Source organism: Notolabrus celidotus, chromosome 4 (genome assembly GCF_009762535.1).
Source record: "Notolabrus celidotus isolate fNotCel1 chromosome 4, fNotCel1.pri, whole genome shotgun sequence".
NCBI lineage: Eukaryota > Metazoa > Chordata > Actinopteri > Labriformes > Labridae > Notolabrus > Notolabrus celidotus.
In genome coordinates this window covers 24,272,459-24,299,522 of record NC_048275.1, presented here as the reverse complement: position 1 = coordinate 24,299,522, position 27,064 = coordinate 24,272,459, and the positions used below count along the sequence as shown (strand labels likewise).

At 38.2% G+C, this 27,064-nt stretch overlaps 1 protein-coding gene across 2 annotated transcripts; it reads left to right on the top strand.

Moving 5' to 3' along the window:
- The first annotated feature begins 9,356 nt into the window (after positions 1 to 9,356).
- Positions 9,357 to 27,064, top strand: pdxkb (pyridoxal (pyridoxine, vitamin B6) kinase b). 2 transcript variants are annotated; one of them, XM_034681850.1, is made up of 10 exons: positions 9,357 to 9,372; positions 12,746 to 12,850; positions 13,231 to 13,314; positions 17,643 to 17,677; positions 18,201 to 18,286; positions 19,499 to 19,544; positions 19,938 to 20,049; positions 20,136 to 20,272; positions 20,873 to 20,939; positions 21,283 to 27,064. In XM_034681850.1, exons 1-10 carry the CDS (start codon positions 9,366 to 9,368, stop codon positions 21,396 to 21,398), a joined length of 795 nt encoding a protein of 264 aa, XP_034537741.1. In that variant the 5' UTR covers positions 9,357 to 9,365; the 3' UTR covers positions 21,399 to 27,064. The 2 variants fall into 2 exon arrangements, with proteins under 2 accessions (XP_034537741.1, XP_034537740.1); XM_034681849.1 differs by lacking the exon at positions 9,357 to 9,372 and adding an exon at positions 9,926 to 9,989.

Below are 27,064 nucleotides of genomic sequence, written 5' to 3'. Positions count from 1 at the left end.
GTAACTCAGTATTCAGAGGCTTTCCCAAAGCTGAGGGACTCTGCCAGCTTAGTCATGATGCAGTAAACATGCACAGTGTTTGTTTGACTCAGATGGAATCAGCGCGTCTACTGTGACACATGCTAATTAAAGAAACTCATCATTTGTCAGTTGTGAAAGGGCTTCTTATTTGGGAATTTACCAAAAGTGTTTCCCCCAAGACGGAAAAACTGTTTGCTCCCTATAATGTCTTTAATTTCCTCTTCTTAGTGTCTGATGATGCTTTCCATTCAGCAGCATTGTAAACAGTCTATCTGTGTCACTGACTTCAGGCTTATGAATAGGAGCGAGAAAGGATGTGACCCAAATAAACACTTCTTAGCCTCATGTACATCAGTAGGTCATAAATACTCCATTTTACATTAACAGTGGGTTTGAATCCTGCCAAGCCATAGGGACATGTTGTGTTAGGTTGTTCGGGAAATGTTTCTGAAATCAGTCGAACACATTCGTAACCAAGACTGGAACAACGCACAGGAATAGATCCCTGAGATAGATCCTGGGAATAGGTTATTAGGAGTGCATCAAACACAAATCTCACAATGTTTCACAGATCAGATCATTCTTTGGATTGGTCAAAAAGCCAAAACCTCAATAGAGCATAATAAAGCATTTTAAACACAACAATACTCAGTGCATCTCCATGCATTTGAAGAATGAAACATCATTGTCTTCACTATAAACATATTGCCGTAACACCAGTTATTAATATCAGCATTTGTTATCTACATCAACATTTTCAGAAACAAAACAATAAACCTTTGCTGTAAAAGTGTGCTGTAATGCTCAAAAAATCAATTTTATATCTTGTGTGTCTAACTCCTCACATATGCACACTGTTCATTTAGCAGATGTGTGTGTATCTTTGCACTGGCTGATCCTGCAGCAGGAGCAAGTGTATGGGGACCGTGTCTTTTTGGACCGGACACAGCACTCTGTACAGGAGTTTGTGTAATATGGCTTAGTTATAGCTACAGACTAAAGCAGGCTGTGGGATAATGTTACTAATGTTAATCAACTAGTTGTCCCACACAACCACTGTCACGAGTAAAACAAAGGTGAGAGGAGAATATAAATTGAACTATATGCCAGTGCAACGGTTTTAAAGAATATATGATACTGTGTTGCGGATATGCAGACTCAGTTTCATTGCAAATCAGCCTTTTTGTCAAAAGATGGTTAGTATGAAGTACATGAAGTAGAAAATGAAGTCTAATTTATATATAACTCCCACAAAGAAGGACTTACTGTAACATTGCGGGATCAGACCTCATTAGCTGCTCCCAGATAACAAGCATTAAGTGTTCCGCATATTACCATTATTATATTGGTACAACAAAAACTTCATTATCTGCATACAAAAATATTTGCATTTTGTTGCAAGCTAACCATAGACTGTATAACTAATGGGCTTAGTATCCGTGACGTCACCCATCTTTTCCTGAGCGCTGTTTTGAAAGCAAATCGTCAGCGGGTTCCATATTGGAAATGCTGAACTCAACCTAACTGCTGTCAATCTAGTGTGAGGTAAAGAGGCGGGCTTTGAGCCTCCTCGCCAACAGCTACAGTGTTCCTGCCGTCAATCAAGTCAGTCATGTCCTTCAATGGGCAAAGAGCGTAATCTTAACATCTTCTGAACTGTCTCGTTATTAAAAAAATTCACCCCCTGTACAGTGTGTGCTGATAGAGAAATTAGGTACTTAGACCTAAACCCGTTTTTTGAACCAGGCTGTAAACATGTTTATTTATGCTGCCAAGATTCTCTTTTTTGAATGGGTGTGTATGTGGTTTCTGTTGTTTCTGCAGCAGCCTCTCGATGAATTGCAGTTTATAACACTTCCGCATGGGCTTCATATTCTGAGGCCCGAGGTTGCCAATGGATACAAAGTTGTGAAAATGACAAAACATGATACAATTCCTCAACTGCGCATCTTTTCATGTGTTTTTTTATCCTCTATTTAAAGAGTGGATGCCCTAATTGAGATAAAGAAATGACTTCCCTGAAGAAGTTCTAACTAAGTTAACATTCTACTTAGATGACTGTCTTTTCAGTCATTAGTGTCATGAAATTCATTGCGGTAATCATTATCTCCAGGCGGTTCAATCATGGCCGCTCTCAGTTGTCATACAAGATGAATTAAAAGTTTCCTGAGAGAAAGAAAATTCTTGATGAGTTGATAAGCCAAAACACTTTGCATCCTCTATTTCCCTCCCTCTGTTTGCTAGCAGATTACAGCCATTTTTAAATCACAGCCCTCTGATTAGCACCCTCCTTTTGCCAACCCTCATTTCTCTGATAGATTATCACCACTGCTTTATCTCAAAAGAAGTGTATCCGTAGAAATAGTGTCATGTTCTGCATTCCTGACACCCACTGAGAGCTCAGCGTGTTCCCAGAGTGCCTCATGCTGATGATACAAATACAGTATTTCAGGAAACATATGCTGCACTTGAGAGAGATTCCATTAGTCAGACAGCAATAGCTGTAGCGTTGACAAGCATTTCCAAGGTCACAGCTAATATCTACACCGCCTCACTCCTTTGAAGGCAGACTCTTGTATCTCAAAGTTACAGTCAATTGAAAAGAACAAAGAACCCATTCACTGTGCTGATTCTTTCTTCAGCCCAATTAAATCAAGTCATTCAGATAACGACTGACTGCGCACGTGGATGGTCACATGTCCCTCTCCCTCTCTGGTAATCACAAAAATAAATAACCCATGTAAGAAAGACAAAGTGAGGGGGATGATTTCTTTTCCTTTGCAGTTCCAGATTTTTGCAGGATTCAGCTAAAAACTGGCATGATGTTTATCTCCACTCACAGATGACAGCAGGGGTGAAATAAGGTCATGGAGGATATTGCTTCATTTCAGTTAGCACCATTTATAGTGTTGAACAACACACCTGTGTAATGTGATAAACTTAAAGAATGGATAGTGGATATTTCAGATGATAAAACACTGACAATTTATGCTTCTGGGCTATCAACGTACAACAGATACATGCTTTAAACTGCATGCATTGGGGGCGCTGGTTTAGCTTAGTAGTTAAATTGTGCGCCTCTTGTAAAGAGTTTACAGTCCTTGAACTGGGCGGCCCAGACAAGCAGCTTTTACCACATCATTACCCACCCTCTGTTGTGTGTTTTCCTCCTCTATCCACTGTCCTATCTGTCAATCAATACATGCATAAAAGCCCCAAATAACCTTGAAATGAAAAAAGCTGAGTGTTGTTGGATGCATTACCAACGAGGTGAAGAACCTGTGTGAGCTTTTAGCATCTGAATTGTAAGGACTGTGGGAGGCTATAGGGAAGAGAACTGCACAGGTGAAGGAAATCAATGCAAAGCCAGTTTGTTTTTAGTCAGACAAAATAATGATCGAGCTGGTCACTGGATCAGGGCAGACACAGGAAATAATAAATTAATTTGACATAGATCTGGTTTTTTAGACCATTTGCAAATGGGCCTTAGCTACCAATAGCTGCTGAAATGAGTTTATTGGTATCTGTATGTTAACTAGTTGTAATAAAAGGTGCAGCTTGTTTCTGTGTCCCTCAATAGCAGGGGTTCCCAAAGTGTGGGTTGGGACCCCCCTGGGGGGTCGTGAGACACCAATGGGGGGGTCGCAAGATGTCTTCAGAATGTTTTATTTTTTTTAAGTAATCAACATTTTGTAATTTTAGCAATTATTGTAAAAATATAGAAAAAACAATTACATTAGACATAAAACCCTGCAAATAGGCACATTTAATTAGTTTTCTGCCTTTCTTTGTTGCCAGATGACTCCTAAAGTTAGGGTCAGGGTTAGCTAACAGTTCATTAACAAAGGATCAGCAACAGCAGGTTAATTCACAGCAGCACAGGAAACACAGTCACATGTGCATGTAGGTTAACTCATTTTGAAGTATCAAGCAACATTTAACCACTTCAAGGGACAGTGTGGGTCACAAGTCTTTGGCACCTTTATTTTGGGGGTCACAGGCTGAAAAGTTTGGGAACCCCTGCTCAAGAGGACCCAAAATATTTGATTTCAGTTTTAATGCCAACACAAGTAGAGACCTTGTTATAGATTTGTCTCAGCAAGATGAAGTAAGTAAGTAGTTTAAGTTGGTACATAATGTCCAGTCTTTGTAGCTACAGGATTATGATGTGCATTTGCAACACCTCATATATTTCCTCTCTGTCCTCTGTGTCCAGGTTTAGGGTTTGAGGTGGGACTCCATCAACTCTGTCCAATTCTCCAAACCACAAGGTAAACTGACAAAGTGCACATTTCTTTGTAAGCTAATGTGTGTCTGTGGGTGTTTCTGTGTGTGTGTGTGGGGGTGGGTATGAGTCAGTCAGTCAGTGCCTCTAGTGTCGTGATTGAGGTGTTAGTGAGTCTCAGAGGAATGGTTGTTGTCGAGGCAGTGGCAGCACTGAGCCTGACGAGTCGACAGCTGAGCGTTGCCAAGTTTTTTGGGAGGTCATTGACTGCACTGGCTGCCACCAGAGCATCAAACACAGAAGCACCTGTAGGGGAAAACTCCATTCACAGTATTACTGGCTTACTGTCTCAATTAATCCTGGGACATTTAAGCCAGATGCTGCTGTTGGTGGATTGATTAAAGTAGTAGAAAAGTTATAAATGATAACAGCTTAGAGGGAACTAATGATTTTACACAGTACATCAAGATCAGTTCTTATGTATAGGAGGAGCCCACAGAGACTGCTTTGTGAAGTTTACATGGCTCCAGAGGAACATTTGAAGACATAGGTTTGGACAAAAAACAAACAAAGATGAGACAAAGCACAGTGTCTAATAAAGGATAAAACAATATGATTGTACACATAGTTGATGTTCGTATACTTTAATAATGCTATTTAATCATATCTACAAAACAAACAACATGACAATAACTTATGAAGTCATACCTGCAACAGCAGTCATCTATTTGAAAACAACTGCATTACTTCACTTTTCTCCTGATTGGCACTGCAGGGTGTCTCTGAAATCACACAGTGTCACAGACCCTGTAACATTTTTGATCTAATATCCATTCCCTTTTATGAGTAATCTAGCCGCCTGTTTTCCTCTCACTGGTCTGTAATAAATGTTCTCAGGTGGCTCATGTTATTCATGTAAACTGAAACTTGAAGAATGACTCAGCTGAGTGCTGTGAAAACAAAACATAGTCCAGCTGTTACTTGTTACTTCTCAGTGAATATAAACGAAATCTACACTCAGAGATCCTCAGTGTTATACTGTATATCGATCAATTTGTATATCTTATTTGTTAAAACAATCCACATGTAAGGTTAAGAATATGATATATGCAAAAAATGAAAAAATGAAAAAAGATATATATATTGCTGTACGAACTGAGGAAACTGTCATGATATCTCAATGAGGAAAATAAGATGTTTAAAACTCACCAAAATAAAATAAATTAATAAGATCAAGAAAAAGATTTAAACCAACCTAAGATACCACACTAAAAGTATATACAGCAAAGTAAGACAATAAAATATTAAATGCTGAGAGGTATTCTGTAAAAAGCCCTAAAATGATTACATGTAATTAAAAGCTAAATAAAAATAATAATAATCAACAATAAATTAAAGAAATAATAAAAATAACTGAATAAATATTTTATATGTGTCTATAATAATTTAAAATAAGACAGTATATACTTTAAAAGTTACTACAATTGTAACTAGATAATAGATAAATAAAGTGAGCTAGAACAAAGGAAAGTGGAACTTAAGTTGTGCTGTTTGTGGTTAATTTTACTGTCTGCTTCTTCGATGTCTCAACTCAACTCAACTTATTTATATAGCACCTTTCAACATGCAGCCCAAAGTGCTTCACAAAATAACAGAGACAACAACAGCAATGGTAAAATTATATTATTATTATAAATAAATACTTAAAAATAAGATAAAATGAAATCAACACAGCAAAATTAATAAAATGAGTAAGAGTGGAAAGAACAGTTAAAAATAGGGTAGCGTTGACAAGATCAGATAAATACAGGGAATACAAAAGATAAATAAATAAATAAATAAGATAAATAAATGTTAAAGCAATGATTAAATAATAATAATTCAGTCCAGGGCTAAAAATAAATGACTCCAAATTAAAAGCTAGATTAAAAGGTGTGTTTGAAGAGTTCATTTAGTCATTATGCACCACATATCTGGAACACACTCCCTGAAAGCTGTAGGTCTGCTCCAACTCTCACCTCTTTTAAATCAAAGATTAAGACTTTTTATTTGCCACTGCCTTCCTATATTAGCTTCTTTTAACTCACTTTAAATTAAATTTTTAATGTAATTTTTAATATATTTCTAATTTTCCTTTTCTTTTCTGTTTTATTTATATTGTCATTTTAATTATGTTCTTTTATGCTTGTCTAATGTCTCAAATGCTTTTAATGTTTTAATGTAAAGCACATGAGTTAACCTCGTGTATGAAATGCGCTATACAAATAAAGCTGCCTTGCCTTGCCTTGCCTTCATTTGCAAAAACAGTTAACTCACTTTTGAAATTTTCTTTTTTTTTTTAAACATATTTTTTTCTAATCCTAGCTTTTGGTATGATCAATCAACTGAGGTTGGGTGGCTTGACTAAGTCAAAATGTCTTTACTAATCAGAGATATCTTGAAAATGTAACTTTATTAGGAATCTATATCAAAAAGAAATATGTTTTTTGAAAATTTATAAAACTGAGTTATCTGTTTTTGCAAATGAACTCTTAAGCCTTCAGAGATCTGCTCTCCTGTTTTAAATCTTTATAACTGGTTTGTCAGAGAAGCTGTAGCCGTGTTACTAACACAAAGAATATTGACAGAAATTCAATCACATTTTAAAAATTAGAATACAACTTAAAATACGGATATCCAAGTTAAGGTAACCAATAAGCTAAAACATCTCTACCTTTGATAGTATACCGATAGTTGAAGTCATTCTCATTTCATATTCCTAAATATGAATATTTCCTTCTCTCTTTTTTATCTTACAACTAGTGACTTTCTTTGGATTTGGGGTTAAAATATAGGCCTCACCTTAGACTTGAATTAACTTTGGGAGGGCATTTTCACAAGTACCTGACAAGTTACAGACCAAACAGTAAAAGTACTAATCTAGAAAATAATCATCAGATGTAAACGTTGACTTCGCCCCCTCATGTCATGGTTAACTAGTTACATTATACTAGTCTATATATTATTATCCCTGACTGGGTTGCATTACGTTTCCAGCTATTAAAAGAGCAGCGGACCATTTTACTTATGATGCTGTTTGCTTTCTACAATCAGGAACAGGCTGTTAAAGCAGCCGGATGAGACATAATGTCTGTTGTGTTGTAGTTGTTGTTGAGATGGATGGTGTTCATCTTGAAAGTAGTGAAAGTAATGTGTTGCAATGTTACAGAGTCAGACTGATGTGAAGACTAATTGTAGGTGTACTGTAGGATAAGTGTTGCTGTGTGGGCGAGCTTGGAACTCGTCTGTAGCAGCATCAGATGCTCAGTTGAATAAAAATGCAGTAATTAACATCATATGTAAGACAAATAGCACCTGACTGTCTCTTGGTGGCAGAAAAAGTTCTGCTGCTGTTTTATTTTTTTATAAACTCTGTATTTAATTGTTTCAGTTTGCTGGTTTTTCGTTGATGTAGGAATAAATGTATTTAACCTGTTTTGCTTTGTGTGGAGATGTAGTTTGCCTGATCCTATGTAAATTAAGTGAATTAAATATTCACTTCAGGTTCAGTTTAAAAGACAGTATTATTTTCTCTCTGTTTACTGTAGCATTAAATTCTTCCTCAGGACAGAATCAGGTTATTTGAAGTTGATTAGTATCCCATTACTTACGTAGCTAGGCTTCATATTCATCCAAGTACATCTGTCTTCAGTTATTGATAGTAGGGTAAGGAGGCTTTTTTGCAAGAGGTTAACTGGCTGGAGGATACAGATGGGACTATTTTTTTTTAAATTGACAGTATGTGTGTATAGGAAAATGTTACCAGTTTCATTCTTCATCTGATCCTAAGTCTGGTTTTCAAAATAAAGTTAAGAAAGTTTTTTCAGTTTTCATGAGAAGCTCTGTGCTAAAAAATGCAAGAAGGTTGTTTTGGCAGGGGCATTCTGTTTTGTTAATGTAAAGGACTCCCTGTTTTAGATTAATGTTCTCAGGGGTTTGTGAAGTTATCATGTGCCAAAACACAAATGTGTGGCTTTTGATGATATTTTTGCAAAATGGTAAAACTCTGCGAAGCTCTCTCAGCTGTAATCATTTAAACTTATTTGTATTGATAGACCGATATGTTTTTTTCAGGGCTGATTATTAGTTGTCAAGGAGGCCGATAACCGATATTTGGAGCCAATATTCATTTGCAGTAAAATGGAAAATATTGTCGTCAAAATTTTGAATAATACAAACTCCAACACTTAACTTCATTTAAATGTCTTTAAGCATATGTTTATTAAACAGCTTTTCAGATTTGCAACATCTTAAAGGTTTTTTTTTATCTTTGTTTTAAAATTCTAACAAAAAGTGCAGCAAGCTCCCAGGCTCAGCAGCATGTCTTATAAAGTTCAATGAAAACTTAAATAAATAAATAGCTCCCTAAAGTTTTCTGCGGTAAATAAAGTTTTCAAATTTCAATAGAACTGAAATGTTAATCTTTCATTTAACTTTGTTTTAAAGGGATATTTCAGTTTTTTTGAGTGGGGTTGTATTTTTTTTTTAATAACTAGTAGTTGTAGCGGCCACAACAGATGCTGCTCAGCTTGTCCCCAGTGATGAGAAACTGCAGGGGGAAATGAGCCAAAATTACCAAGTTTTAAATTGATCTCTTATCGGCTGTCAGATTTTAAAAAACAAAACGTTGATGCCGACGTGCGTCAAAATGCTGAATATCGGCGCCGATAATCGGCACGGTCGATAATCGGTCTATCCCTACTTCTGTGACTAGGATCATCAGGTAAAGACTAAACAAACACTGCACATGGTTCAGCACTTTGCTTTAGCTCCCTGCATCAGCACACCCTCAATCCTATTGAAACTAATATGAAGGATATGTATTTTTTTAAACGGGGCCTAGACAGGATTCCCATGTCTTTTCCAGCCGGAGCTAAATTCATTATGAGTACCATCAGAGACCAGTTAGATTAGGATAAGACTGGCTATTCTGATGATAGATTTTAATGCTCACACTGTCATAATTGCCTCATGACAGAGCAGACAGTGATTCACCTGAGGATGATGTGAAGATATCTACAGTGCTTTTGTGGGGTTTTTTTCAATGACCTCACAGGAGGACACCTGAAAAAAGAAGCACATGTTTGGTGAGATCTTCTGCATTGAAAAACATTTGCATTTCTTGGAGGCAAGAATGGGATTTGGTGTGACATATTGAAGAAGACGTTTGCATCTGAGAGAAAGAGAGTGCGGCTGGGGAGAGGGACAGACAAGGTGAACCAAAGGGAGGGAGACAGGATATTTTTGAATGAGAGAGACAGACAGAGGATGATTGAAAGAAAGACGCAGAGAGAGAGAGAGAGAGAGAGAGAGAGAGGAAGAGAGAGAGAGAGAGAGAGAGAGAGAGAGAGGGAGGAGAGAGAGGAGGAGAGGGAGGAGAGAGAGGAGAGAGAGGAGAGAGAGGAGGAGAGGGAGGAGAGAGAGAGGAGGAGAGGAGGGAGAGGAGGGAGGAGAGAGGAGAGGAGACGGAGAGGAGAGAGGAAGAAGAGGAGATGAGAGGGAGAGGGAAGGAGGAGAGAGAGAGTGAAAGAGAGTGAAGAGAGTGAAAGAGAGAGAGAGAGAGAGAGAGAGAGAGAGTGAATGAAGAGAGAGAGAGAGAGAGAGAGAGAGAGAGAGAGAGAGAGACGGGACGCAGCGGTAAACAGCAGCAGGCGCTGTGAATTGCGACAGCAGCAAATGATGACGACAAGAGCAGCTCTAATCTGTAGGCCTGCCTTCATCCTCCCTCACACACACACACACACACACACACACACTCACAGCATTCTGACTGCTCATCTCTCTTTCTTAGCCCCTTTGGCTTTCTCTCGGCTTGTTGCTTAGCAACCAGAGCCCCCCGCCACGTGACCTGGCTGTGACTCACCTGAAGCTGCGACATCATCGGCCTGCAGCAAACATGACATACGCAGACACACGTGCACCAACGCACGCTTTAGATTTGCATTTGTGGCACATCCATATAGGAACACTACGTACTTAACACATAGACACACACCCAGATCTACAAATACACACATAATACACACACACAAACTCAGCACACCTCCTCACATGATGTTGTAGGAGTCTTTTGATAGGGGTCATTGTTCCCCCACCTCTCTGTCAATGACTGACCAGACACTGTGGCTACCTGCTGCTCTGAGACCTGCTGTTCTGTGTGTGTGTGTGTGTGTGTGTGTGTGTGTGTGTGTGTGTGTGTGTGTGTGTGTGTGTGTGTGTTTGTATGTTTGTATGTGTGTGTGTGTACTTCCTGAGAATCTTGAAGCCTGTTTTCTTTGGTTTGAGTCACAGTGCAAAGACTTTACTTCTCTGTTCTTAGTTCATTAAGTTCAAAAGACTCACTTACAAAAAGTCACATGATAGACTAACAAGATGCTTCTGTGTTAGCTGGCAGAGATGTGTCGAAATCAGTAACTTTGTACAAGAGCAATTGATGTCATGACTCGGTTTGTTTTCTTACTTTAAGAAACTGTTCTACAGCTGCCTCAGTCTTGTGCAGCTTTAGGTGTCACATGTTTCTCACAAACTCTACACTTTATGAGTGGTAGTACACGCTACTGGTACCTGAAGACTAAGGTTAGAAGTGGTGGATCTGAGTCACAAGTACCCAAGTTAAAGTTATAAAAGCTTTATTTTAGGATAGTCTGATACCATACACTTATCTTAAAGTTGGGGTTTGTAGTCAGATTTAGTTATACTTTTTGTTATACTAGTTAAAATTATCTTTATGTCCCGATGGCAATCAATACATAATGTGTTCCTAAAAAAGAGCGAAAAAAAAGCTGTTATCTACAGCCTGAGTGAAATCTGTGGAAAAAACAACCAGTCCCCGACTTTAGGGTCCAATTTATGAAACCAATCAAATCCCGTCCTGTCGTTCTACCCGCCTCCTGGGCATACATTTCCCCAGCATGCACTCCCCGTCCCCTGCCTCTGCTTCCCCTGCCTCTATTTACTGCTCCTCTCGCTCGACCTCGGGCCTGTCCCCTCTGAACCAATGAGGTGCTTTGCTCAGGACTGTACTTCAGAAAATGTAGATGTATTATATGTATTATAACTTTTCTCCTGATATCGTGTCACCGGTACAACTGGATAATGCTAGCATGACAGTTGTGAGTTCTAACAATAGCCATATTTGTTTGTGTTTCTTAACTTTCACTGTGATAATGTTTTGGTGTTTTCTTACCGCTGAGTGAGACATGAGTTGACTTGGTGCAAAACAGTAACAGTGTGCTGAGGACTGTTTTTGAATCAGCCACGATCATATGGTCATGAATCAGCGGCGTTCATGCATGTAAGCAAGGGCGTCATTTTGGAGGAGCTCCGAGGGGAAGGGGTTAGATGGAGTCCTGAGAAGATGCTACATTCAAATTCATGCTAGTTTCCATGACTACCAACCCTAGCTTAATATTTGTGAATTGATTTATTGTCAAGGTCTTGTTAAAAAAAAATAATGTGCAATAAAAAGTCATACTGTAAGATGCCCTTTGTTGTTTTCTTACACAACAAACAAATGTTTTATTAGCAAATGTATTGTTTGTATCCCTGTAAGCTTTACAATGTTTCTAATGCGTTACCTTTCTCATAAATCATCTACAAGTCCCTTTTTTCTAGCTGTCAACTTCCATATTTACTCCTAGTTGATCTCACAACCTGTTATGTCTGACGATGATGGAGGATAGGATAAAGAACTGTACTACAGTGAATTGCTTTCCGCCTCTTATGCTCCCCATTCAAACGCTTAGGACATCAACAATAATGTTACATGCTCCAGGATTCTCTATTTATCAGCCCAGTCTATTAATAGCAATGTGCTTTAAGCCCTTTCATCTTGTCATCATGCATTTCCGCCATAATACCATGGTATATTATCGCCACCTGTAGATCATATGTGAAATCATGTGAAACCATTGGTGGGATTTTATACTGTGTCATCGCAGCTGGTGTTTTTGTACATCACTGATCATGTGCACAAGAAAATCAATCGAGGCTCCACACTGCCACTAGAGGTTGAATTCTTATAGTAAAGAGGAGGTTAGAGAAAATGTACTCAAAAGATCAAACTCTAAATACGCTGGCATAAAACCTCCTCTTATGGATGTTGTGTTATTACATGTAATAACATTAGAATTTGATGGTATTGTCTGCAAGGGATACTTTTATGTTTTAGTAGTTTGAGTCAACTTTGACTGCTACAAATGCTACTTTGAATTAACCAACATCATATTTAATCAATCTATTATTTGCTCTGTTTATAAAAAATACTATTAATAAGCAGCTACTTTTAACTTTTTTCTCAATCCTTGATAATTTAATAGTAATTAATGATCAGTCTATGTGTGTCTCTGGTGTTGAATGTCGACGTATTTGGTGAGTGTGTGGTGGTCTCTTGATGTTGAAGAGAGTTGCCAAATGTATTAGTCAGTTATTTCTGTAACTCCTCTTGTCTCCTGGCTGCAGGTTACTCTCATTGGAAAGGCCAGGTGTTGACAGCAGATGAGCTCCATGTGCTTTATGAAGGAATCAAACTGAACAACGTACACCAGTATGACTATGTTTTAACAGGTGAATACACATCAGCAGCACAAGGTCAAGATTTACCTTCGGGTGATGTTTTAGCATTCAGATGTTTCAACCAAAGTAATTGTTATAATTTTTTATCATGCATTCATTTTCCTCTGCACTCCCATTTCCAGGGAGTGCATTGCTGCATTATTTATAAATACATTTTAGTACTTTTTTGTGATTCTAAGCACACCTGAGAGTCCATTATCCACATTACTTTGGTCACACATCATGCAGAGGCAGAGCACCTTCAGAACACTGCTTCAATGGACAGATTAATAATGCAAAACTACAGATAAACACTCAAAAAAAAAGAAAACTGATGAAGTTTTGAAAATATAAAATATGTTTTGGGGTTTGTGTATGTGTGTTTTGTTCAGGGTATACCAGAGATACATCTTTCTTGGAGATGGTAGTGGACATTGTTCAGGAGCTAAAGAGAGCCAACCCTAACCTGGTGTACGGTAAGAACCACTCTTTATACCAAAGATACATTTTTTGAGGAAAGTCACAGCCACAAGAACACTCAAAAGGAAACATAACTAGAACGTGAACCGAATCATTAAATTTAGAATAAACTACAGCCGTGATGTTGACCCCTTCAGAGAGTAACTGGATGTAGAGAATTAGCAGCATGATTTGAGCATGATGTTGTTCAGGCTGAGTTTATGTGGTTACTGCTATTCAGTGCACTGAGGCTACTTGTTACTCTTGAGTGATAAACAATGATCCAGTAACACAGGATTCAAATCATACGGTCTTTTAATTGACCAACCTTTCTAACCTTTTAATTTACCTTTAATTACTGATCAACCCAGATATGCTTTTTTATAAAAACGTGACCAATAGTGAACATTAATACTGAGACGGCTCAGTTTAGTCCTCTCTAATCTTCGTACTGGCACTGAGATTGTGAAGCTAGCTGTGAAATACTCTGCTCCACATAAGTAGAACAATCTGCAGAAGCTTTTTAAATTAAACAAGCTAATCCCCTTTAATCAGTTTAAATCTCTTTTGACTGACACAGAGCAGCGAGAATGCATGTGCTTTCTCTGAATAGACCATGACCCCTTTGTTGATTTCATTGGCCTGCTTGTTGTATTACTCAGGGTTTTGTGTACCTCTGATGTTCCATGTGAACTGTAACCAGTACAGCTCCTTTCATTAATCTGTCTCTTTAACTGCCTCTCTCATGCTTCATTATGTTCAGTGATCGCTAATGGGGATGTTCTGAAATGACTCATTCCCTAGTCGTTTAAACAATTTAAATTCTGACTAATCAACTAGTCTAAAAGTAAGAAAACATTGAGCAAAATTTATATAACAAGGCTAGACAGGAAATCACAGTCTGCGGGTACACAATGTCAAATTGTTTCTTTCTAGATCAAAATACTATGGGATATCATCTGCCATCTGCGCTTGTTTGCATCCAGGTAGTTGAGTAATACAGCATAGTGGCAGTAGCCACTGTTGGTGGCTGATGGCTGCACTACAGCTTAGACAACATAACTGGCATTTCGGTCCTGCATTAATAGAATTATTAATATTTTGTTTAACTGATTAGTAAATCAAGATGTCAATTAGTGAGGTTGAAGATGTTTTATTGACTAATCGCACACATCCCTAATCACTAACTTTTATCAGCTGTCTCGGATACAAAAGGTCTATTTATTTGATATCCAGTGCTTGAATGAAAACAGCTGCTGGAATAAGCCTTGTTCAGTATCTAGAAAAATGCTATATACGTCCTATCAATTATTATAAGTTGCCCTCCTCAATTTTGTCTCTTTAAATTCCCTCTTTCACATTACCTATGGTCAAATGATCCATTGCAAACATATTGTAAAGCATAAGAATATGAACTAGTGGAGCTTTAGGGCAAGTAAAACGCTTATCAAGCCAGTGGTGAAATGACAGATCATGTGGCTCTCTGAAATATACTACTCTCATTAAGTGGGACATTTATGTATGTATAAATGTATAAGAAATTTAGACAAGGACATGGTCTAATGTTTGCACAGGCAAACTCTCAGAACGTCGCCCTCCTTCTTTCCATTCAGAAAGATTTCATTTGATGTTGTACAAACCAGTCTCACCAAAATCAAGGCACTTGCTGTTAGACTTGCTGGAACATAGTAAGAAGAAAAGATTCCTGTCACTGTTAAAAATGATTAAAAAAGGGAACAAATGGAGGAAATGCATTATATATTCTTCTCTAGCAAGGTACTGTTTCTTGTGGATGGAGCAGGCTTTCCTACAGTATACTTCTCTATGTGTGTCTCAATGTCTTTGATGGTGCAGAAATTGCAGGTAATCACGTCATGATGAAAGGATATGATTCACCTTTCCGGTGGTCCTGTTTCCCCCTAATCAGCTGTTCCATTCATAGAGAAGAGAGAAATAGCACAGCTTTGACAGAGAAAGAGAGCAGGGACTAACATTAAGAACCTCTCACTGTAAACATGTCAGAGGCTGAGTGCACTCGGGCGTTGTGAGACTTATGAGATCTTAATAATTTGCACAATTCTCCCGACAGGTTCAACACCTGACAAGTACTCCGACATTGTCTTAAGGTCTCGTTTCCTTCAATGTTTGATCTACTGTTTCCTGATTTAAAACAACATTTTGTCATTGCTTAACAGACAGATAACAGGCACTGTTATTGACATACACATTACTCCAAATGGTTTGTCTGACACTGTTAAGTGCTGTAGATAAAAGCGCTATATAAACATCGCCTGTAACATTTTAGCCTCTTTAAGCTAAATGTTTTGGCTTTACGACTCACATATGTGTGCTGTTTTTTTTAAGTCACCTGCTTACAATAACCTCATATGCAAGAGACGAGCAGGCAGATGCTTTCAGTGTAGACGCTGATAAACCTACTGTCACTGCCTGGTGTATTGTTATGGGCATGTAAGGTTAACTATTTGTTGAACACAGTGGAGCTTTTAGCTGTCAAATAGCTTGATATCTTCTGTAGGAAAGCAAAGAAAAGCAATAACTAGATTGAAGTTGCTGGTAAACGTTTATACGGTGATAACATTGCAGTGCTGTGGCCATAATGCCCCTTAGTTTGTTGTTGTTTTGGGTCTCATTTATACGTTTAGTGTACACACAAATCAGAGCCTTAAAAGTTATTTTCTACTTTACAATCAAAAGCTGTTATCTCCCTGGGGCGCTGGTGGCCTAGCGGTCTAAGCGCCCCACATACAGAGGCTACAGTCCTCGTCAGAGGAATCGCCGGCTCGATTCCCGGCAGGTCGACCATTTCCTGCATATCTTCCTCCACTGTCTACTCCCCACATTTCCTGTCTCTCTTCAGCTGTCCTATAAAATAAAGGCAAAAAGGCCAAAATCTAACTTAAAATTAAAAAAAAAAAAAAAAGTGTTATCTTAAAAAAACAAGATGTGAAAATGAGGGCTGCAACGACATAATTGATTACATTGACTACATATTATTATTGTTACGGCCCGGTGCATGTTGTCTCTTTTCTGTTCCTGTTTATACTAGCGTTCATTCTGAGTTGTAAAAATCTGTCCAATTTTTGTCTGTTTTGAAGCAGATTACTATTCATTTAATAAGATACTTATATTGAAGCAGTAAGAAATCAGTGATAATTTGTTTAACTTACTGCACTGTACTTGAGTCAAATAATCGTGACTAATCAAAATAATAATCGATAGTTGCAGCCCTAGTGAAAATGTGCATACCTTTATGCAGACTGTGGCCCATGGGTGTGAACATTTTGAAGGCAGAGGAAAATTATGATGCAGATATTGAGGTGTTTAATTGAGCCAGGTTCTATAATGATCATATAACACATTTAAATATCCCCTAGTATCAAACATTCATTATAGATACACTAATTATGAACATTCAAACCAGCTGTAGTATTTATACCTTTGCAGGTCTTGAGCTATAGCTATTCCAGAAGCACCTTCTAATTATAGAAGATTACAATCACATCTTGAGTCACAGTCTGCTCAACATTTGATTAGGGCTGTCTCCATATGCTCACTTTTATAAGTCTAAATATGCATATGTACGCTTTGAGTGTAGAGCCTACAATGAAAGACTCGAGTTATGTAAGATGCACTTGTGATGACCTTTAGACCCCTTGTTGCAGACAAACGTTTGACATTTTCTGGAGGTCTTCAGGACACTCAGGCCTTGATATTTTCAGGAACTCGCCTTTCACACATGCACTTCACAGCAGGAGGTAATCTGTGCCAACTACATACACTCTGTTTGGTTTAGGTGAGAGAGGTGTCTTCATAACTGGTGACTGTGTCTGCGTCAGTGTCACTAAAACATTTACAAGGACGTTTCCATGGTACAGATACAACAGCAGAAAATTTAAAAAAGGAAACTGAGGATAGCTGTAAAAAGCAGCAATAAAGAAATAAAACTCTGCTCAACGTGAACGTCATCACCCTGCCCTCTCGTTTGTGTTAGATGTACCAGATTGCTACCTGCTGTGTTTACTCATCAGCTCACCTAGACTTCTTGTAGACTTCTTACCAGGAAACTGGAATAGAAAAGTTCAGATATAGTGCAAAATTAGGCAGTTAGCACTCACACATTCAGCCCACCCAGACAATGTCAGGACATCAGTAGGAGGGAGAAGCATGGGAGAAGGGACCAACAGGTTTCCATACTTTTGAAGACAATAAAGACTTCTCTAGTCAGTGTCTCTGCCTCTTGTTAATGCAGTTTTTGTGTCTTGTGAAGGTTTTCAGAGCTTCACTTCTGAGACGTCTGAGACTGAATGTGTTTTTGTCATTTCAGTTTGTGACCCCGTCCTCGGTGACCATGGATCTATGGTGAGATTAATGGCAGCTTTATTCTCTGTGTACTGCTTGTGTTGCTGCTTATTTCTGTTATTATAATATGATAATATATACAGTATTATATAAGAACTTTAAACACAGTTTCTCTATGCCTTAAATGTGTGTTACAGAATTGCACTGTTCATCCTTGTGTTTGTTTATTGAGTGTGTGTGTGTGTGTGTGTGTGTGTGTGTGTGTGTGTGTGTGTGTGTGTGTGTGTGTGTGTGTGTGTGTGTGAGTGTTTGTTACAGGGCTAATTTCTCTGACAGATGGATTATTGTGATCTGACTGAACCATGTATATGCTGTGATTCACTGTGTGTGCAGACAGGCGCTTTTTCAGGGATTAAGATCATACTCTGTCTGTTAGAGCTCATCATTTAAAACCATGAAAACAAAAATCAGCTAAAGGTTAAAATTAATAAGCTTATTAGTTTATGTGTGATTAGTTTATAAGCTCTGTTTGTGTGTGTGTCCTTGGGTTATGGGGGTCTAACTTGTGCGTCTCCTTCCACAGTACGTTCCTCAGAATCTTTACCCGGTCTATAAAAACAAGGTGGTTCCTGTTGCTGATATTATTACTCCTAACCAGTTTGAGGCTGAGTGAGTATGACAAGTGTTTGTTTCATACTGTATTTGCACATTTGTATTTATATGATAATACTTACCAAAACATGTCTGTGATTTTCAGCACATTGAGAAAAAGCTTACCTTCACAGTTGATTTACTAACAGTGTGTACCTGTTAGAGTAGCAGAGCATAATCTTTATGTAATGCCACTCAGGCTGTTACCTAACCTCTTTCTGTCATACATTTTAAAAAGAATAAACTTAAAATAGATGCCAGCTCCACTCTTACCTGTCTTGTTTGGCACCTTTTAACAGATTCTTACACAGATTGGTATGTAGATTTTAAATACTGTGTGAAAATGTTTCATACATCATCTTGTTAAAACCTTACGATAAAAATCAAGGTGATATTTGTTTGAGTGTAGAGCTACATATAGTCAAAATATAAATATACTGAATGCATTAATACATTCTCACAATTGAAAAGTGTGATCTTGGGGCGCTGGTGGCCTCACGGTCTAAGTGCCCCACATACAGAGGCCATAGTCCTGCATGTCTCCCCCCTCTCTGCTCCCTACATTTCCTGTCTCTCTTCAGCTGTCCTATCATAAAGGCACAAAAGCCCGAAAATATAACTTTAATAAAAAAAGAAAAAAGAAAAGTGTGATCTTGAACTAAATAGTCAAACCAGAATTCTGAGGATCTCTGCAGCAAAGCCACCAACATGTGTTTGCTCTGATGGAGCTACAAGTATATGCAGCAGGGTGAAAGGGTTGATTTCAGTGTCTCTGGTGTGAGTTTTTGAAGATATCAACATCTATTGTTAAATTGAAATTAATTTTAAATTATCCTCTTTGAAGAACATTCAGATTAAGAAGTCTTTTCTGGCTTTGTTTATGCTTGAATAGACTTGATGGCTGCATTTATGAAAAACATTAATATTTAGCATCAGTGAGAGGGATGACTATGTCAGCTCATTTTCTCTTCAGCTAACTGTCAAGTTGCTCCACCTAGTGGTGATTTTTTATATCGCTAAAAGAGAGATAGAGCTAATTTGGTTGCACTTGTGTATTCTACTGAGCAGTAAGAAAAGAGTCAATGATCCAGTATTTCAATAACAAGCCTTTATTTGAATGTTGTTTGGACTCTGGAATGGGAACTTCCTTGTTGTTCTGTTCAGTAGTGTCATTTTCTGTTTCTGTAACAAGAAAGTTAGTAATGGTTACTTGTTTGCTTTTTTTTTTAGATTATTGACGGGGAAGAATATCACCACAGAGAAAGACGCTGTAGAGGTAATGGCTCACTAACTGTTCAATCCTTCTTAATTTTCATAATTTCCCTAAAAAACTGTATTTTTGAGCTTTAGAGAAAGTTCAAAATAGTCATAGAGCTGCAGTGAGTGTTATGGTTTTTTTAAGCTAATGTTAAACGTCTAAGATTCCAGTTATATCAGTGTTATATTTTCTGGCTTCTTAACTCTAAAATTAAACTGAGTACAAAAGAGAACACGTGATCATGCCATTTGTGACTGTCATTTTGCAACATTACTGACACTAAATAGACCAAACAGCTCATCAAACAATCATGTGAGACTTTTTGTTAATAAATGTAGACATATTGCATTTCTTTGTACTAACTGTAATATAAGTAAATGTCCCTGTATCTCACTCACTGCTTGTTTGCAGGTTATGGACCTTCTTCATGCTATGGGTCCTGACACAGTGGTCATCACCTCCTCTGATCTGCCCTCCAGACTTGGAGACCGCTTCCTGGTGTCATTAGGCAGCCAGCGCCATGGTAGGCTGCGGTTAACTTAGTGTTCGTGAAAATGATTTGAAAGACCAAACAACCAAAGTGAACTCTTTTGTGTCTTCGATGTTCAGTTCGTCCCGATGGAAGCAGGACGACGGAGAGAGTCCGAATAGAAGTGCCCAAAGTGGATGCCGTCTTTGTAGGAACTGGAGATTTATTTGCTGCTATGCTGCTAGCGTGGACACACCATTACCCTAATGACCTAAAGGTAAAAACACACCACTGCTTGCGTTACACTTTGGTTTCTGTGAGGCCCAGATCACACTTCAGATGAATGAAACATATGAGCCCGTATAACTCAAATACAGCAAATTCTAAAGTTGTTATGATTTCTCTTGAAACATTTGAAAACCTCAGGAAAGGGAAAGACTTCATGAAGTTATTGCAGCCTACAAATAGAAAAGATGAAACATTTTACTCTGACAGATTTCAGACTAAGGACAGCAGCCTGTACAACAAAAATTATGTTGGGCACTTTTCTGCACACAGTCAGTGCTTTTATCGTCTAAGAGAATTCAGAGCATGCCTGAAAACCACAAGGTGCTCCAGAGTCAGACAAAGCTTAGAACATTGACTACTAACACTACTTCTGATCAGTAGAGCCTAATGAACATGTGATTCTAGTTTCAAATTTTAATTTGATTTAATGTAATTCTATTGACACATTAAACATGCTCAAGCTTATTATTTTTTTAAACCTAACTTAATTGTGTTGTTTAAAAAAGAGCTCAGGCTCATTTTAAGGAAGAACACAAACCCTACTGCTGTGAAGTAAACATCATGATGGGTTTACTCTTGTGTTTTACAGATGGCCTGTGAGAAGACTTTTTCAGTGATGCACCATGTCATCCAGAGGACCATTGCTTATGCTCATGGTAAGAAGAGTAGGCTTGATATAACACCCAAAGCTCTGACTTTGATTAAATGTAACAAATTAGAGCAGTGTTTCAGAAAAAAATACCACAAACAGATCAAAAAGAGAGCCAAATTCAAATGTCTGATTCATCTGAATCATCAGCAAGATAGCTTGTTGGTTATGGATAAAGTACCTAGAAAAATCCAAAAGGGTTGAAGTTGTCATGTGTGACAACCTCCACGTTGATTGAGTACAACAAGGTTGAGTGTTCATGTCTTAATGTCTTAAAACAACTGAATCTGTATTTGTCTCTGTTTTTTCACCTGCCCCTGCCCCTCTCTCTCTTTCTGTCTTTATCTCAGAGTTAGCAGGTCCTGGTCGGAGGCCCAGTCCACCCCAGCTGGAGCTGAGGATGGTTCAAAGTAAAGCGGACATAGAAGACCCTGCTATAGTTACGGAGGCCACTGTCATATCCTAACATAACGGAGCCATAAGACTCATACTAACCCATAAATCTCTCAAATCCTGTATCTCGGTAAATCTCTCATCAATGTAAACCTTGACTGTCATCTCCAAACTTCAACACCTCATCATCCAGACTCCTCAAACTCCTTTAGTATTGTAACCCCCTTTAGTCCCGTCACCCTTTACCTCTTTAAGTCCTCAGTGTCCTGACCCTGTGAACCTTTTACCTGTAACTCCTAAAACCTTTTACCCAAACCAGAGCCATGGATAGACAGAACATTTAGTTAGGTTTGACTGTGGCAGTGGCATTGTTTCCTCTTGTCTGACAAGCAATTTTGAAAGTTGTAGAGTCTGTTATATTTTTTACTATAAGATCCATGAGCATATGATATATAATAAATAAGGGTAATAGAAAAAGGCAGATAGAAGGAGGATTATTGGGGTTTTGGGAAACTAGCTGAGTTTTGAACCCACAATTGAACATTTTAATATAAAATCAACTGAATACGAATCACCTTCTTACCCGTGCAGGATCATCGCGATCAGCGCACATAAAAAATATATAGAAAAAAGAACCACTATGTAGTGAGGCTGTCAAAATGTTAGACTCTTCAGTGCTTATTAAATACCACGTTTTAATGTGATCTCCATTATTTTTAAATTTGATTGTACTGAAAGTACTGAAGCTCAAGAAACAGGTCTAGGGCCTTACTTTTAGCCTAAAGCTCACAAGAGCAAAAAAAAGAGAGAGAGCAGCAGTGGTGGAGTTTCCTATAGAGAAAGCGAGAGGGAATGCTGCTTATGAAATTAAAGAAGACAAACAGAAAAATAAGATGTTGTTTTTAAAAATAAATCACCACAGCTACACACAACACAACTGCACGATGACTGTCGCTATAAATGTCCAAATTAAGAGCGTTAAAAAATACAAAGATATAGCACAATTTCTGCAGGGAGCTACTCCTCCCATCAAATATTTGGTAAATCAGAGGAATTGTTTTGTTTTGGTTATACAAATGGTACGTCAAATGTTGGCCTTTGTTTAGTGACTTTTTCTGCAGAAGTGCTGTGTGGCAGATTAGGATTCAAATAGGATAAAACAACCACATTTTGGGTGCCCAGTGGTTCAACTGTTGTTGCTTTGGTAAACAGATATTAATTTGACTTTTAATAGTATCTTATCTAATTTCAGTATCCTGGAATTGTGATACTCACCGGTGTAGTGAAGCCCACCGTTAAACAATTCTGTATCAATGCAGAGAGGGAAGAAACTGAATCTTCAAAGATGGCAAAAAACAGATTTTCGAAGCATTACTATTGTTTTCTTTTTTACAAGTAATAAATATTCAGCACACTTGATTAGAGGTGTTTTCTGAAGTTGGGATAGCTCATATCAGACAATCACACTCTACAGCCATAAAATTGGCTCCAGTTGGCTTTATATCTTTTTAAACAGTAAAGTGCTGATTCATTTTGACACAGTTGCACTCTTAACGATGGCCCTACGCATCATTTGCCAAGTAGCATGATTGCAGCGCTGACACTGCTGGTACTGTAAGACTGTAGCACTGTTTATCTATGGCTCTGCCCACCAGTATTTCAACCCCCTCCCCGTCTTACAGCAGTGATGTAATGGTGACCAAGTCAAACCCCCGAGACCCCCTGAAAATAAAACAAAGGAAAAAAAAACGCACAATGTATAGTTGATGTATAGATGTTGTACTATAACTGTATTGGACCATCTGTATGATATCTTCTATCTGATCTGTCTGTTGGATCATTGTGTTGATGCTACTGTACTATAGACCACACGCACTACAATATCACTTAAAACAGAGACTTCTGGGCTGCATCTGGCACTCCTGGAGGCTCTACTAGCTCCAGTCTGTGTCACTTTGTTAGTATTAGGTCAGTGTTTAATAGTCATAGTATGTAGTTGAACCTTATTCATCACAAAACAAAGATAACTTAGCAACCTGAGCTGTCGGAGCTGCCAAGGTAGATTTAACTTGTGCTAGAACAACCAGAAAAATTGGCTACCTGAGTGCCAGAACCAGCCCACATCATGCCGGACGGTTCCCGGCCCAGCTCTGGCCCAGAACCCTGTATCAGAAAGATGTGCCACTGAATTTACTGGAGGCCTCAAGAGGTTGTTAAAGGAGACCTGACACTTCTCCAACGTCCCTTTGCAGCTCTGTAAACATTTACCATGGGAGTGTCTTTTTGAATCACTTCACACTCCACTGAAATCACAACAAGTATGAATTCTTAAATGAAAAGACTTTTGCCTTATTAGCAAAGCAAGAAATGAGTGAACTGATGTTAAGTCTCTCAATAACATTCAGTTTTTTTATTGCTTAATTTGTTTTTATCAAACATTTTTAATGTTGATTTTCACTATGAAAATAATTCATCTAGAGTGCTAACCACTTATTCCCTAAGCACAAGAAGAGTGTATCATCCGCGATTAGTCGTAAAGGAAAAAAAAAAAACTATATTCAGATAACAAAAGATCAAATCCATAAATTCAAGAACAAAATTTGATATTATTTTACTTGGTAATGTTAAAATCCATCAGTCCACTTTTTGAATGTTCATGTTTATGTATCCAAAAAGTTAGATTGCTAGCTACACAACTAGCTAATGAAACTTGCTACTTCAAAGCAGTCATTTGAACTACTTTGAGGTTTCTGGCTTATTCTACTATGCCAGTCAACATTTTTCACTAACTCTGTTTCCACCATGGCGTTAAGGTTACATTGTGAGGCATTGGAATATTCAGTGTCCTCAGTGGAGTGTGAAAGGCAGAAGGCAAAAGATGACCTGTAACAGTGGATCATGAGCTGGATTCAAACCAGTGATGTGTTAACATGGCACGTGCCTTAGCCTGTAGAGATATCAGTATCAACAAGAGAGATATTATTAGATTATTTTTGTCCCGCCTTTTTCTTACAGATTTGAATGTGTAACAACTGATTGATAACAAGTCAACAAACTTCACTAAACAACAACTACGTTTTGGAAGATCCAAACTAAATATTTGGAGGCTTTAAAAAATATTTGAATCCAGATTGTTTCAGTGTCACAACTGATCTCGATGTAAGGTTCTGGGCAGGCCAGTGTAATTCTGTACTGCTGTTGTTTCTCTATGGACTGTACTGTGATACTGCCTTAGGACCTCACACTTCAACACCATAACACCACTCACTGAGGGAGAGGAGGGGTGGAAGGAAACATGACATGTCTTAAATGTGCAGGTACTTTTTCCAAGTATTGCTCCACAGTGCACTGAGGTGGAAGAAATAAGATTGCATATGCTTAACTTCTCTGTTAAAAGCTATTAAATAGTTTTACATTTTAAGTAATATGATTTCATTATTCTATGAATTCAAAAAATTGTTTTAGAAATGAAAGAAAATTATACCATCCCAGTTTCTCTGAAAATGTTTCTTCCTGACGTAGGATTTAACACGTGACGGTTTTGTGAGGATTTAAGATAGAAAAAAGCAACAAATGTCATATTTTCAAATCTGGAACTAGCAAATCTTGATCTGTTTAGCTCTGTAAATTCTTTAGACAAATAATCAAAGTTATGTCTGTTTTTGAATTGTATTTTTCTCACTCTACCCTGCGCCTTTTGTAGATTAGACTTGAAGGTAATGTGGAAACACCTCTCGGGCTAATGGGAAAAAAATGCAGTCTCATTTTAAAAATTGCAGAGTTGATTTTTGTACTGGTATAACTGTATTTTGCCACTGTAGCACTGATTGTCATATCAATAACAGACTGCCGTGTCTGTGTGCTTGGCCAACCAGCTTTATGCTCTGCTATGATCAACATGTGCACTTTCCAATCCTCTGCTTCCTGCTAACAAACCAGTCCGCTGTGTTATTGGGTCAAAAATGTGTCTGTATCTGTTTGTGTGTTTCTGTGTGTTGTGTGTGGGAGAGTGTGTGTATATGTGTATGTGTATATAATTGTCCTTTATGGTCACAGGGTTATGTGTGTATGTGTGCGCATGTGAGAGGAGGAGGAGGATAAAAGAAAAGACAGGAATAGTGCACATGAGAAGAGGAGGGGAGGTATGTTCAAGAGGACAATCACAGTTTTCCCTCTCATCTACTTAAAAAATAGACAATTGTTTTTTGTTCTGGACTTATCTGAAGGGGAACTGAACCATACACAATGTTTCCTTGATGCCTCATGTCCCCTCTGTCTCTTCCTCCCCCTCTGGCCATCCCACATGCAAATCCTGCAGTGCCGGTTGTTGTGTCTGTAGCGATCAGTTTTAAAACTTAAGCCTTGCTCTGTGTGTGTGTGTGTGTGTGTGTGTGTGTGTGTGTGTGTGTGTGTGTGTGTGTGTGAGTGTGCATTAGATAAACTTGTGCCTCCACTCACCCCCTGGCTTTACTACACCATCACTCCTGTCCCTGCTTTTCCTGTTTCGGATCTCAACTTGTCTCTTCCTCCATTTGCTTGCTTTGTCTTTTGTGTCACAACCAAACCTCCCTGATAAAAGATAATATTGTTATCTGCCCTGCTCCTCAAGCTGTCACAAACTCGTAATCCTTTCCAACTGCTGCTCACTAGTTCAGTTAAAACCATCCGATTATATCTGAATTGAAGAGCACCAGCTCTTTGTTAACTTGATGAAATGCCATCCCAAAGTCTACTGCAAGTTCCAAGTAACTGTTGCTAGTTTCTAATGACTAAACTTGCACCATTACAGCTTCAGAAATATTGTGGTTAGTTATCCGTAAATTGGATGTGTGATGTGTTTTAATCATGGACTGTGGGCGTAACCCGTTGGTTTCTGAACTGACATTGACGCCCAAAAAAAGGTGGTGGCCATATTGGAAATTCAGACTCCAGCTGCTTTACAGCTAGTCTTCAGTTGATCCTCCAGGCAAACAGCTAGAGTGCACCCACCTGTCAGTCAACGTACACACACCCTATTTACACCAAATCATGCTTAACTCTTATTCTTAATATGTTTAGAACAGACAAGTTTTACTAAATTTCACCCTGTCCACAGCTCACAAATACAGAAATGAGACCAAATTGGGTTTTTTTTTTGTCTAATTTACTAGTAAACATGACTGCAACAAATAAGGCACCAAAAAGTTTGTTTGTTTGCAGGTGCTTCCTAAAGATATTTTGATCATATCACTTTGTTAGCTCTGTCTGAATTCATCAGGCCCTTCACCTCTTGTCTTTTCTTATTCAGACAGTAACAAGAGACCCAGCATTCCCATGTGCTTGCTTCTTACCATTCACCACGCTTTCACCCCTCATATCTTCTCTTCCTCTCTGTACCCGTTGATGACAAGACCCATTTCCTCCTCTCATCCCTGTCCGTTTGGTTACAAAATGGCTGCCACTCAAAACTGAAATGGTCCAACTGCCTATGTCCGACAGTGTTCCCCTCCTCTCCTCCGAATCAAGAGTTTCATCTCTGCCATCTTGTTTTTTCTATGTTCTTGGTGGCCAAAACAAAACGAGGAAATGTAATAATCATTGTTTGGTAACTGTTTTTAGTGCTATGTTTTTGGAGCGTTACGAGTATTTTCTAACATGTTACAATAAAAGATTGTAGTGTACAAATTCACATTTATAAAATATATATAGATATATATGAGAAATGTATGTTCTAATGCAATAAAGAGAGATTAAGAATTA